General features: G+C 34.5%; 1 protein-coding gene across 31 annotated transcripts in view; it reads right to left on the bottom strand.

Moving 5' to 3' along the window:
* ROBO2 (roundabout guidance receptor 2) overlaps positions 1 to 14,655 on the bottom strand; it is a 1,748,609-nt gene that overhangs the window by 108,084 nt on the left and 1,625,870 nt on the right. For 23 of the 31 annotated variants that reach the window (XM_063602831.1, XM_063602841.1, XM_063602842.1 and 20 more), the window contains one exon: positions 14,186 to 14,197. The exons of the other annotated variants lie outside the window; for them this stretch is intronic. In XM_063602831.1, the coding sequence (XP_063458901.1) occupies positions 14,186 to 14,197 (12 nt within the window). The remainder of the gene's footprint in view (positions 1 to 14,185; positions 14,198 to 14,655) is intronic. 31 annotated transcript variants of the gene reach the window in all.

The following is a 14,655-nucleotide window of genomic DNA, read 5'->3' as shown; positions in this document are numbered from 1 at the left end:
AGCTCTATAAGAAAAGTATGTTGTGTGATTTCCAGAGAAATAGACCCAAATATAAAAAGGTCAATTAAGATTAGAGGTCTGGGACAGTTCACTTGAAACTGTGTTTTGAGAATTTAAATACAATGCACCGTAAATTAGATTTGATTTCTGCTAAATGATGCTTTGATACTGCATTCAGCCCAAGCTGGCTTCAATCAAAGTCACGCTGCAGCTCTGTTATGCTAATGCCTGCTGGTGAGAGTGAGTGGGTGATATGGAAATCAGATGGCTGAACATGAGTAGGAAGCACAGGCCGTGCATGAGTTGGGCTTTGAGATGAGGGGATGGGGGACCCTAAAGGTTAATCACATCATGTTCAGAGTTGTTTCAACAGGAAAATATGACTTCCTATGGCAGGCATTAGCATGGAGAGAGTCATGCAACAGCTACGTACATTCATATGTGGCACAGGGTGAATACAGGCATGCTCAGCCACTCTTTTTCTTTGGATATAATTTTATGCCTGAATGAATAAACTTTTAATTCTATAATAGCCATTTCGAATTTTTTGACAAACTCAAGTAGAATTTTTTTTGCTATTTCATATATTTACTTGTTAAATACTAACATATTCTATAAGCATATTTAAGAAGCATTCTCTTCCGTCATTTGCTTGAGTTAAAATTTCACTTAGTCACAAACTGTTTAGTAGAATGGCAATAATTAACATTCATTGAGAGCTTATTATGTGCTAGAGTTTGTGTTAAACCCTCCACAGGCATTATCTCAATTAATATTTGAAAAGCCTTATGTTTCAACTACTATCATAATGATGTAAAACCAGTAAAGTGAATCTTACGCAGGGCATAAGTAACACAGCTTTATTATTTTATTTTATTTTATTAAGTTCCGCTGTGCATATGCAGGATGTGCGGGTTTGTTACATAGGTAAATGTGTGCCATGATGAACTGCTGCACCTACCAACCCCTCACCTAGGTATTAACCGCAGCATGCATTAGCTCTTTTTCCTGATGCTCTCCCTCCCCCTGCGCGCCCCCACTGCCCCCGACTGGCCCCAGTGTGTATTGTTCCCCTCCCTGTGCCTATGTGTTCACATTGTTCAGCTTCCACATATAAGTGACAACATGCAAGAAATACAGCTTTCTTAAAGTTAAATTAGATTGGAGGACAGGTGTGACTTCTGGCTTATTCGAATGCCACAGTAGGAACTCTTAAACACTGAGATGCCAGATTCATTTGGTTCCGTTCGAACCAAGATCTGATTAACTAAAAATTTGTCATATCTAATACGAAGAAGAATGATAGAACTTTAATGCTATTATTTCCAATATGCTACAAAGATTTGAAAAATAATAACATTACGTTTTTTCTGAATGATTGTTTTTATTATTAGGATAGCATAAAACCCATTACCTTTCTCTTTCTATACTACCTGTAAGTATAACCTTTCTTAAGCACACTTCCTTCAAGTCACTCTTTATTCATAAACCTATAGTGCTTTTCATTGCATCACAGTGAAACCTACAATACTTACCATAGCAATGCTTGCAAATTATTCTTCTCCGTGTAGCATTCTGGCTTCCATCAGCTGATCTAAGATTTTCCATTCCTGACACTGATTTGTCCCCAAACTAGCTCCAGCATTTCAGCAGAGCAGTCTACTTTCAATCACTAGTATTTGCTTGGTCTTGTGGTTAACCCACCCCGATATCAATTATCCTTTGGTCCTCTTTGTCAACAATGATTAACCTGAACAATCTCTGACCTTGTGCTTGTCTTGTGTTCTTTCCAATTTAAGGTACTTGCTCTTGCTTGCATTGCCTTCTCTATTTTTCCCCAGCCTATATGTCTGACTTCCTTAGTTCAGTTTGAAGATTTTACTGGTATGGGGTGCTGTCTACTATTTAGCATATAAATAGTATATTTTTTTTCACCTAGAAAAGCCCAAAACAGTGAACACTAAATGAATGCCTCGGAATAGTACATTTTAAAAAGAACAGAATTCTTGATCTAAAGCAAATACTCAATATTTTTTCCTTCTCATTATACCTAAGGAATAATATATCTGCATTATTATACCTATTCCATTATACTTATACACATACCCACCAGTCACAGTGACTTACTATTGCAGTAGTAAATATAGTGTTTGAAAACAATATATATGTGATTTGAAAAAAAACTAATCGATTCTGATATGTGTTGTTTCAAATATGTTACCTGAATACAAATCTAACCGATTCTGATATGCCCTTTTGTAGAGAGTGCTGCTACATCACGTTGAAAATTTATGACCCGAAGGCTATAAATGAGTAGCCAACATTCCAGAGTAACAAAAGCACTATAGACAAATAAAGACGTTGTGTAACAATCGGTTTTAAAAGTTCCTGCAAAAGGCCGGGGGGCGGTGGCTCACTCCTGTAATTCTACCACTTTGGGAGGCCGAGGCGGGTGGATTGTCTTAGCTCTGGAGTTTGAGACCAGCCTGGGCAACATGGTGAAACCTCGTCTCCACTAAAATACAAAACAAATTAGCTGGGCGTGGCAGGGTGCGCCTGTAATCCCGGCTCCTCAGGAGGCTGAGGCAGGAGAATTGCTTGAACCCGGGAGGCGGAGCTTGCAGTGAGCCGAGATTATTGTGCCACTGCTCTCCAGCCTGGGCGACAGAGCAAGCCTCCGTCTCTAAAAAGAAGAAAAAAAATTTTAAAGTTTCTGCAAAAATTAGTTAATAGGCTTGCCTCCACCAACAAGAAGCAGAGAGTGAGAAATCGTTTCTTTGCAGTGCAATATAGACCAGTAGTAAGAGATAAATGTTTACTCAATTTATACTCAACTCAGTTTGGGTTCTAATTGATACATGATTGTTTCTTCAACTATTTAATTTTATTTAATTTTTACTATGTAATACTTCATTTGATTTCAAAAGATTTTCTGTTAATAATATTGGAAATGCAGACACACTGCCATGGAAATGTTTGATTTGAAGCTTATTAACACATAATTCGTCTCAGAGGAAGCAATGTATTTATAATAGAAAATATAAATTAGAAATATAGGATTTAAAATAATCACTTTTATAGAGACTACTTAATCACATTTTACTCATTTGTCACTATTTCCAAGAAATGTAAATGATTGGCCAGGCGTGGTGGCTCACGCCTGTAATCCCAGCACTTTGGGAGACCGAGGCGGGCAGATCATGAGGTCAGGAGATCAAGACCATCCTGGCTAACACAGTGAAACCCCGTCTCTACTAAAAATACAAAAAATTATCCGGGCGTGGTGGCGGCGACTGTAGTCCCAGCTACTCGGGAGGCTGAGGCAGGAGAATGGCGTGAACCCGGGAGGCGGAGCTTGCAGTGAGCCGAGATCGCACCACTGCACTCCAGCCTGGGTGACAGACAGAGACTCCGTCTCAAAAAAAAAAAAAAAAAAAGTAAATGATCAAATTGCTAAATTACCTACCTTTCTAATTAACTATTTTTTTTTGTTTTTTATTGAGTCCATGGCAATAAATCCTTTAGATGAGTGATACACTTTCTTTGCCACCAGCTACTTCCTTGTAGCTAATAATAAAAATCCTTATTCCATAGTAAAATACCAATGTCTATACCTGATATGGTTTGGCTGTGTCCCCACCCAAATCTCATCTTGAATTGTACCTCCCACAATTCCCACGGGTCTTGGGAGGGACCCAGTGGGAGGTAATTTAATCACGGGGCAGGGTCTTTACCCTGCTGTTCTTGTGATACTGAATAAGTCTCACAAGATCTGATGGTTTTATAAAGAAGAGTTCCCCCACAAAGGGCTCTCTTGCCACCACCATTTAAGATGTTCCTTGCTCTTCTGCCATGATTGTGAGGCCTCCCCAGCCATGTGGAGCTATGAGTCGATTAAACCTCTTTTCCTTATACATTACCCAGCCTTGGGTATGTCCTTATTAGTATCATGAGAACAGACTAATACAATAATACCTTTTCTTTCAACAATAAGCATATATATGTATGTGCTTCTTCAATGTCAAAATGAAAAGGAAAAGCACTAAATGATTTATTGCTCTCATAAATATGAAAAAATAAAGAGAATAGAATGACTACCATGAATCATAATCCTTAGATTCCTCATCTATTTAGACTTCATATTCTACTCTACACCCAGGAGAGGTCTCACATATACATACAAATTACATTCATTCATTGTATGAGCAAAACATGTTACTATTATGCAGCTATTACTCTTTACAGTTTGGAAACAGTCTTGGAATTTGTTGATGGTGAGATTAATTTTGGAGGGTTCATATAATATCAGAACCTCCTCCCCACAAAAAAAACTCTCAATTATTCAAAATCTGATTACTTAAAAAGGCAGTGAAGTCAGCCAATAATTACATAGTATGACGACAAAATAACAGAAGTGGCTTCTGAATTGCCATGTGTTGCAACTGTAAAGGCAATTCCAAGGAGGCATTGGATTTATTTTGGTAAGTGTAATACACCCCCCCCCCCAAAATATGTATATGTTTTATGAAAGTGGTTCAAACCATTTGCTTTCACTTAGAGTCACACATCATGTGCTCCTGCCTGAAATGCCACAATGTAAATATCAAAATGAAATAATTCTACAATAATCTAGAATGGAAAGAATGCTTCTGAAAAGAGTTAACTCGGTTCAAAATGTCTTGCATTTTTAGATCTCATAAGCAGGCACATAAAAACAGTGTTGTAATGAACAGCTATAAGCACATAGCCATTTTATACTTGGGCCAGTGCCTTCACACTTATATTTTTGTTTTTGAAGGCAAAATATTACTGGAACGTACCACAGTAATAAATTTCTACAAAAATGAATTCAGATGTTGCATGGCAATTCAATTCATAATACTATCCAATTATTTTTTTAAACAACATTAGTGGTTTTCTTTTCTGTCAGAGGGTACTAAGATCTCTGTCCTGTAGAAGTCACTTCCTACCACAAGAGACATTCCTGGAAACAATCAAGCATGTTACAACACATTTTACAATTGTGTTGTGACATGTTACAATACAATGAAGGTTGTAATACAATGCATACTAAGCAAAAGAGTAACTTGACTCAGTTGGCCTTCTACAGCTGGAGAAACCATAGAGAGAGAAAGAGAGAGAGGAAGAAAAAGAGGAAAGAGATGGAGGGAGAGAGGGAGAAGAAAAGAAGGAGAGAGAAAAGAAGAGAGACAGGGAAAGAGAGAGAGAAACAAATTTGATTTGTTCTTTTAGATTAAGTTGGAAAGGAAGGAAGGGTGGGAGAGTGCTCCTCCCAGAGGGGAAAACAAAGGCAGTATGTTAGAGACAGGAATTTTGCAGACTGCTCCAAGGCACATTCCCCCCACCTGCTTCTTTGTCGCCTGTGGCAGTCTAGATGGGTGTGCTCCTTGAGTCAGCTTAGGTATTTGAAGGCCTCGGGCAAGTAATATAGTTTGACTATGAACTTGCTCATAGTTCGAGTTTGCCAGGCAGAAATTAAACTGAGGGATTGTAGGGGCGGAACCATGTATTTTTTCATCTAAATGGTCTTTACTGGGTTTAGCAAGTCCACTCTAATCCTATAATCATATTAAATATTTCTACATTGCAATCAATAGTAATAGTTTACTCACACTGTAAATAAGGTGGGTACATTTGCAGGTAATTTTAAACTTTATTATATTTCAGATTACTAAAATAGATTTCCTTAATTATAGGTAACTATAGGAAATCACGTAACTATGGAAATCATTATGAGATTCGCCATGCAAGTTTCACAGAACTTTTAAATTATACATAGGTATAAATTGAGAGATCCCTAGGAAAATCTGTCAAAATATTAAACAAGTTCTGAACTTTTAAATTCCATTGTCCCATATTATTCTGTACTTTACCAGTGCGTGTGTAGCTTTGCTTTTCTACCTGCCTTTATAATTAAAATACTAAAAATAAAACAATAGAATTTTGTTTTCTTTAAGGGACTCTTAATATGAAATAAAAAGTGCTATTAACTTAAAAACGAATTCATTATTAGAGAAATTAACTCTTTGTTTGTAAAGAAATGATCTCATTTTTGACCAGCAGAAGAAGACTAGTTTAAAGTGGTGAAAAACTTCTTTCAAGATCCTAAATTCCTAAGTTGGGAAAACTTGACTTCTCATATCTGGGATAGAAGGAGTTGTAAGTGTGGGAGTAAAGAGAGGGAAACTATAGCTTAAAATGGCTCTTCAAGTAAATGGTGAGACAAGACATCCATTTTCACTCACTTAACCTGTCAACTTGCCAGAACTGTCATGTCAGCACTCCAGCTAAACCACGAGGGCTGATCACATCCCATTATCTCATTTTTTAGAGAAAGATTGCATGAAGATGCCAATCAGAAAAAAAAAAAAAGAAAAAGAAAAAGAAAAACTTGAAACCAAGGAACAAATGTACTGATGCTGAAGGGTTGCTTAGTTAACGGAATTTTAATATGCAACTGCAATATTTCTTAATAACATTAATTACACGCTTAGTAAGTCACCATCCTAGCTCATTAGTGCCTTCTTTTTGTTGTATTTTATCTGCTACCAGCAGAATGGGGAATATGTGATTGGCCTGTTACCATTAATGTTGCTTAATCTTTTTATAGCACTATTTAAAGCTGCTTGCATAAACATTTTCTAGGCAAGTATTACCTATGTATGCATATGCGTGTATCAATTAACTGCACCAACATTTGTGTGCCCCCACCACATGTAAGTGTTATGCTAGACCTAGAGGCAGCAGAAAGATAAATATAACAATGTATTTACTGACAAAGAGCTAACAGTTTTGTAGGGGAGATGAAAATAATAACCTCAGTAAATCTGGAAAGCAATACTTGCCATAAGTGAGATTTTAAAAGGCATTCAGATATATTTGAAATAAAAATGTAATATAGTTTGCTAGTTTATATATTTTTAATAAATCTTATTATGTACTATTCCCTTGAGTGACATTTAATATGTTTAAGTAAACAGTGTAGCAATTCAAATATCATGCATATGTAGGTGTAACACACATCATAAGATATATTTTACAGTATATGTATCATGACATCCCTGTCTACAAAGTGCAGCAACTTATGAAAATTCTGACTTTCTTCGAATACATAATTCAAATGTTAATGTGATTTTTTCTGGACACAGCCAGTGAAACTTCTTAATACTAATCTCCTCATACTGTTTTGGGCCTAAGTATTTACATTATTCTGATATTTAATATTTATAGTACTTCAATTTTAAGTACTAATTAGAAATACTTAATATTTATTTTATTCTTATTTGAACAGACTCCAAAAATAATGATTATTCAAACTTTTTGCTGTTTAGGTTAAGATAATTGAGTAAAGGCTTCACTTTCCTGTATTGAGTACAACAAAAGAAATGAATAATAAGAAAAAACTACTATAGCCCCAAAACCACAAATTATGAAGTACCCCTGCCAAATGCAGCAAAGTTTGAAGAAAGCTGAGGACGCACACTGGACACCAACATAACTAGCCTTAATCCTTTATCAATACCAGTCACACAAAAATTATCTAACATCATTGTGAGAGCCCATCCCATGATCCTTTTATGGGAAAAATGATACTTAAAGTCAAGAGTGAGACATGGGAAATATGGGACATAACTGTAGAAAATAAGCTAAAATTCAGAAGGCAGAGAAAGAAGTATTGACAGAAAGAAAAAAAAAAGCCTACTGTAGTTGGCAGCATTCTGAGGCCCCATGACCTCAGGCTTGCCCTTCCTGGAAATACTTTAATGATTATATTAGGTTACAAAAAATATTTTGAGATATACTTAAGGTTACTAATCAGTTGACCTCAGAATGGGTTGATTCATCAGCTGCGCCTTACTTAATACTCTGGATCTTTAAATCAGAAAGAGGCCTCAGAGAGCTACAAAGCAAAGCACATGAGGAATTCAGGGTGCCCCTGCTGGCTATGAAGGTTGTGGTGGCAGCGATGTGCGAAGGCTGAAGAGCAGCCACTTAACACAGTGAGTCACCCTGTCTAACAGCCAAGGAAATGGGAACTTCAGTCCTACAACCACAAGGAACCAGATTCCGAAAAACACCCCAAGGAACTTTGAAGTGGATTCCTCTGGACAGTCTCCGGAGGAGAGTGCAACCTGGCCAATATCTTGATTTTGGTCTGTGAAACCCTTAGGAGAAAACACTGTTGAGACTGCCTGCATTTTGGACCTATAGAATGACATTGTTTTAAATTGCCATTGCGTGGTCATTTTTATGCAACAATAGAAAACTGACACACCTGAAAACCATCCTTATTATGAAGCAGGGAGTATAAAGGAGGATGAGGAGAGAGTCTTATAGGACAATGCACACAGCTCATAACTTAAAAAGGGTGATTCTGTATCACCAGGCCTAGTACAATACTGAGAAGAACATAGTATGTTTTTAGTAAGATATTGAAAACAACATTCTAAATAAGGGTTATTGAATTACCCTGCTACTTCACATTTTCTCTTCTCCAAATATGCAAACTCTAGTCTTCAGAGCTAACCAGAAAATGAATAATCAGATAGGAACCAAAACAAAATCTATGCAAAACAAAATTTAACAAAAACCTGTATATTAACCAATTACTTATTTAATTTATGACAGAAAAGGAACATAATTAATTAAAGAGAGATAAAGAACCTGTGTCTTCCAAGAATTACTCAAAGAAACACAGAAACAATTTAAAATAAATACTTAGGCATCGTCTAAATGAAATTATATACAATGAAATCTCTCTTTTAATAACTAAAAAAGGGTTACAAAGGCTAAAAGACAAGTAAAGATAAAGAATTTTATATTAGAGCTTAACAAGAAAATAACAAAAAACAAAAAAATTAGAATATATTTTAGAAATAAGAAATATATAATGATTGCAATTTTAAAAGTTAGAGACGCGGTATATTGTCATTGAGAAATCATACAATATGAAATAAAAATGATTGAAATTATTATAGAGAAGTTGATAAATGTGAAATTGAGACTAAGGAAAGCCAATATAACTAAGAAGAAATATAATTTGAAGAAACGAGAAAGTAAAACAGAAAAAAAAATTCAAAGATAAAACAGAAGAAAAGGTTATTGAAATAAAGCAAGTTAAAGCATATAACTGGCAGATTCAAGTGGCTTGTTGCGTCCTAGAAATATTACCTACAGGATGATCATTACCAAGATATAACTGAGCAAAGTTACTTGAAAGAAAGGACTACATGCATATTCATATGGTAAAAGAAAATCCCAGCCAAGAAAAAAATATATTTTTTGTTAAGTTTCAGACTACACTATAATACCATTCAATACCAAGACAATAGGACATTTTTACCAAGTTCTGAGAGGAAAAAAAAAAAAGAAGTGTGAGAGTAATTTAAGACCCGGCCTCTCCTCCTGTTCAATGGACAGACATTGCCAAGTACACAAGGCTAGAACCGGCTCAGCCTGAGAAGTAACCCGCGCTTGTGTTTCACTTTAGAAATGAACATTAGCTTAAGATATTTTAAACGTTTCACATTATGGAAACTCAGTTGGAATATAGAAGATAAAACAGAATGCCTTTTTTAAACTTACCATTTAATCAAAACATATGGAGCAACGGAAAACCTGATGCTTAATAATAAGTAAATGGGACTCTGCATAAAGTAGCTAATTAGTGCCAGGTGCAGAAAACATTAAGAGCTCTCAGGAGGGAGATGATTACCTCAGGTCATGGGGTAACAGCTTGTCCAAAGAAAAGGGATGCAAGAAACAAAATTCTAGGTCTCCTTTCAAGGTACACTTAGAACATCTTTTGCAAAAAGTGCATCCAAACATGAAAAGGTTCATACATAATACCTTTAAGTTTTCTTATTTTAAAAAACTGTGACTTTCCAATATCCAATTATGTACAGCACATTATATTTTCCAAATTTCAAGTTGGGGTGGGAGATGGGGGTATCAAAATATCTGTTACATTATTCTTCAAGTAATGTCAGATTTATAATTCATGCTGAATGAATTTTTCAATCACAAACCATTTTTTTTTTTGGACTTCTTGGTGGCCTCAGAATAGACTGCTTTCGAACATGCTTTAACAAAACTTTGCTTCGACTCATAAAACAGAACTTTCTAAAATAGTATATTTAATTACTGTGGTTAAGCAGTTGAAACATTAAAAAAAAATGTCCCTGTAGATTTCTGTTTAGAGTAGTGGCTGCTTATTTTAAAAAATAATTTTTAAATGGTGAATTTTGCCAAAAAGCATGTGTACTTCTTATTACTTCTAAATTCTTGTGTGGCCAATTACATTCTTCCATCAAAAGGAAGCATACTTTTGGGTCACTAAGTTAGAAAATACTTAGAAGTTTCCATCAAGTTGTGAATTGTCAGTTTGTTTTTTGATATTTTAAACAAGTTTCACGTGAAGTACTCAGCGTTCAGTTTTATACTCCAGGCAATCAGCATCTAGCATATGGTATACAAGTCACCAAACGGAACAGGACGGCTTCGTAAGCAAGGCAGCTGGTAGATTCCACAGTTCCTTTCCAAATTACTCATCATGTTTTGAGTTGCTGCTGGGAAAAAATGTGGTGCCCATCTCCAAAATAGATGTTCTTTTTTTATTTTTAGGCTTGGGAGAGGCTTCCAATAGAAAAATAAGACAGATGGGTATAGGAAGCAAGATATTTTTCCCTATTTAGACCATTTTCTTCTGTCAGTTTCCTCATCAGAAGAGTTTTCCAAATAAACAAATGAATATTTCAGCATTCATAGTTAACTACATCCTACGATGTACTTTTCTTTTCATATAAAGAATGCCTTTGGAATAGTAAAACGTCAAAACCACAGGAAGGGCTTGTGGATTTTTAATTATTAAAGTGATAGTTGCCTAGATTTTGTGGCAACCAGCAAATATGAACGTTAGATTAAAGAGCTCTTTCTGACCCACTGGTGACACTGCAGATGAGCAAGTGAAATCTGTAAAACACTTTCCTCTGTTGGCAAGTATAAGAACGTCCGCTTTCAGTAATACCTCCCACACTAGAGCATCCTCTGAGTTCACCTAGAGGAAAACTCTGAATACAGGCCAGAGGTGTTTATTCCAACTGTGACTGCAAGGAGTTGCAAATTCTTTAACACAAATGCATCGCACAAGAGTCATCCATTTAGACAAAATTCTCAGTTTGGGGGTTTGTAATGATTTCTAAAGGGGGCTTTCTACACAGACCATCAAGAAGTTTCATCCAGTGAGTAATGTAGTGAGGGTTTCTGAATCTCTAAGTATTCCAGAATCTGCAATGATTGCTAATTTTCATTCAAAAGCTCTAGGCAGAAACTATGATCTGAAATTTCTCTAAACGTTATATGCTTGGTACATATTTCTTCATCTAATTTATATTGGAACTACAAGCTGTTTTTTTCTCCCCTTTCTGTGGCCTCCACCTTGCAGAATGCCCTTTATGCTATTGCTAAGAGCTGCAAAGTTGAAAAACGTGCTTTTTAGTGCATTAACAAATATAAATAATAATGTAGTTTTTCTATGATTTTAATATGTAATCATTATTTTACTTGGCTTATACTTTTTGACCATACAATAAATGTTCAGATATCTATGTTCTTGAATTAAAATTGATGTAAGAAGTAGATACAAAAAAAATGAGGCTAATTGCCTTATTATGTGTCTTCTTTGGAAATCCAATTAAAACATATCCAACATTCAGTTTTTAAAATTATTAGTAGTTGTCAAGTTTAAAGTATAGTTCTTTATATTTCTGAACATTGTCATAAGTCATTTGAGATAGATTTATGAAATGACAGACTTCCCCAGAATAAAGTACAATGTGTCAAGAAGCTATTCTTTAGTTCCAGTCCAATGGGAATTTAGGAAATCATTTCAAACGGGAATAAAAAATGGAAATAACTTTGGAAACATCTTGCAGATGACAGATACATCTCAATACTCTATGTATATCACATTTTCCAATCAATGTACTTTTTCCTACGTTTAAAGATTTTAAATATATTGGAAATTATTAACATACTATTCTATAACATAAATCAAGTGCTCATGGTATATTGGCATGAGGTTTCTGTGTACAAAGATCTGTACTTTAAATGGTGATTTTTCCTTTTCATTTGAAAAGTCATTAGCTTATAAGTACAACTGCTGCCAATGCAAAACCAACCTGTATTTTTTAACACCTACTGTCATCCTTTCTATTGAGAAATGTTTTCAATCATTCATCTATTTTCATATCTCCTATAAATACTGTAATGCTTAATATCTTTAAAAAACTTCTAAATAAGGTTGCAAAGTTTTTGTATTCCATAGTCATCTGAAAAAGTGTCAGATCGTTCTCAATCTTTCCACTTCATATATTTTATTTTATATATAATCTATATCATTGTTGTATATAATTTATATATAAATCTTTCCACTTATTTTATTTTATTATATGTAATAACATGCTTTCTTATTTGACACATAAATGAGTGAATTTCTGAACCTGAAAACTAGCTCACAGATGTTGAGAAAAAGAAATCTGAGAGTGGTCATGTATTCTACCATCAGCTCTTTCTTTGTCTGTTGCTGCATCATCTTATTCTTTCTCATTCTTTTCTTAATTTTGTGTGTCATTCAAAAGATACATAAAATTATCATTAATAGGAATCCTTACAAATACAAGAAAATAAGGCTTTAAAATTATTACAATATATTCTTCAATTTTCAAACATCAATTGTACAAACCACAATTGATTTCATCAGTTTCAAAAAACACCCTGCAGTTTATGTTTCAATTAATTGTGAACCATAGCTTTATTTCAAAAATATTGAAATGTGAAGTCATGCCTCAGAAACTAGGCATATGATAGCTACCAACATTGGCATACAGAATGCCTTTCACATATAAAATCAATCTTAAACTCAGTCCCCTCCTGCAACAGCTTTGATAAGTCAGTATTATTCTCTCCATTTTATAGAGGAGGTCACTGAGGATAAGGGATATTAAATTACAAATCAAAAGGGAGTATTGCTCAGAAACACCAGATCAGAAAGTCAGATTGGGAAACCAAAGTATATTTACCGTGTTTGCTGACAATGTAAAAACATACTGTCTAGCAACAAAGTCCATGACTCTTTCAACCGAAGGGGGAAAAATGTGTGAGTCTGAACCAACATATATATCAGGTGTCAATGATGTCAAGCTGGTACATGAAGGAAGCTTTTGAAGCTAGATGGACAATTTATAAAGCCCTCAAAATTGAGTAAGTTGTTATTAAAGTACCTTTTTGTTATATTAAAGAAGCAGTGTACTAAATTTGGTCACTCTTTCATCCATCCATTTATGCATCCATCTATTCATTTACATGTAACACAATTACCAAAATTTATTTAAACATAGTTATTGGTGAATTAAACTTAAGCTTAAAAGAGATGCAGAAAGCTTACTAAGTCAATGAATTGAAAAATTTTATCTTCTAAATGTTTACAAATAATTACCACTTAAATATCTGCAAAAGCAAGCTGTTAACTTACTTAGATTTCACAAAGCCAAATGAAAAATAAGATATATTAAAACCACAAACACTAAGATTTCATGCCAAAGAACACAGCTCCACTATCCCTCCCCTACTTAGGGTAAGCATCTACTTAAAACATTTTACTTAATTTTGTTTAAATAGGCATGCAGGCAATAAATATGCAGCAGCTAAAAATATCCCTAAAATACTGGGACTCGGAGTAACTTAAAAGAAGTGTGGAAAGTCATAGAATTTTTTAATTTAGTTCATAACTTTTTTCTTAACATCAAACATAACTAATAATTGATTATTTTATACATACAAAAAAGGAGAGCAATGCTTTCTTATTGTATCCTAATACAATATATTTTTCTCCTATAAGAAAAGCTAGCAGTTCATAAACATTTATCATTCATTTATTCTCTTACATAAAAATTGTTACCTACTTATTGCTATGTAGCAAAAGTCACTACAAAATTGTTTATCAAAGTGAGTAAAAAAAACATGAGCAACTTTTACAGCATACAGTCTCAAGTATTATTTTAACATGGGTAAAATAAATATATTTCATTCTGTCAAATCTTACTATGCATGAGTTATGAAGCACTGTGCAAAGCCATGCTTAGTGGATAGAAGGATGGCTACTTACCAACAGGGCGAGCTGTAGACATTACAATGGTGTGGTGAGAACATAAAAAAGAAATTAAAAAAAAGAAAGAAAAATTATCAGAATGCATGATGTGTAATGTTACATTTAAGTATGGACAATAGAGTGATTTCTAGTCTCACAATTCAAGTATGACCAAGATGTCTGAGTCTGATAAAGTTGAGAGTTATAAATATAATTCTAGGAAAATAATTACTTTGAGAACTGACTGTAAGCAATTTGAGAGATATTTTAGGTAAAGTCTTATCATCATCACTTACTGCAGTTATTATTTCAAAGATCTTGAGTTAAACAGCCTTGTGTTACCCCAAAGTTAAAAACCTGATGAATATAACTATTCAAGTCACAGACTAGCAAATGTCATGTCAATAAAAGAAGGCCTCGCTGTCTGATTTAAATAGCAATTGGATTTTAAGCATGGTTAGTCAGAACCATTACAAGGACTGCAGAAA

Source organism: Pan paniscus, chromosome 2, assembly GCF_029289425.2.
Source record: "Pan paniscus chromosome 2, NHGRI_mPanPan1-v2.0_pri, whole genome shotgun sequence".
Lineage (NCBI taxonomy): Eukaryota > Metazoa > Chordata > Mammalia > Primates > Hominidae > Pan > Pan paniscus.
Note: the sequence above shows the minus strand (reverse complement) of the source record. Positions and strands in the feature narration are given on the sequence as shown.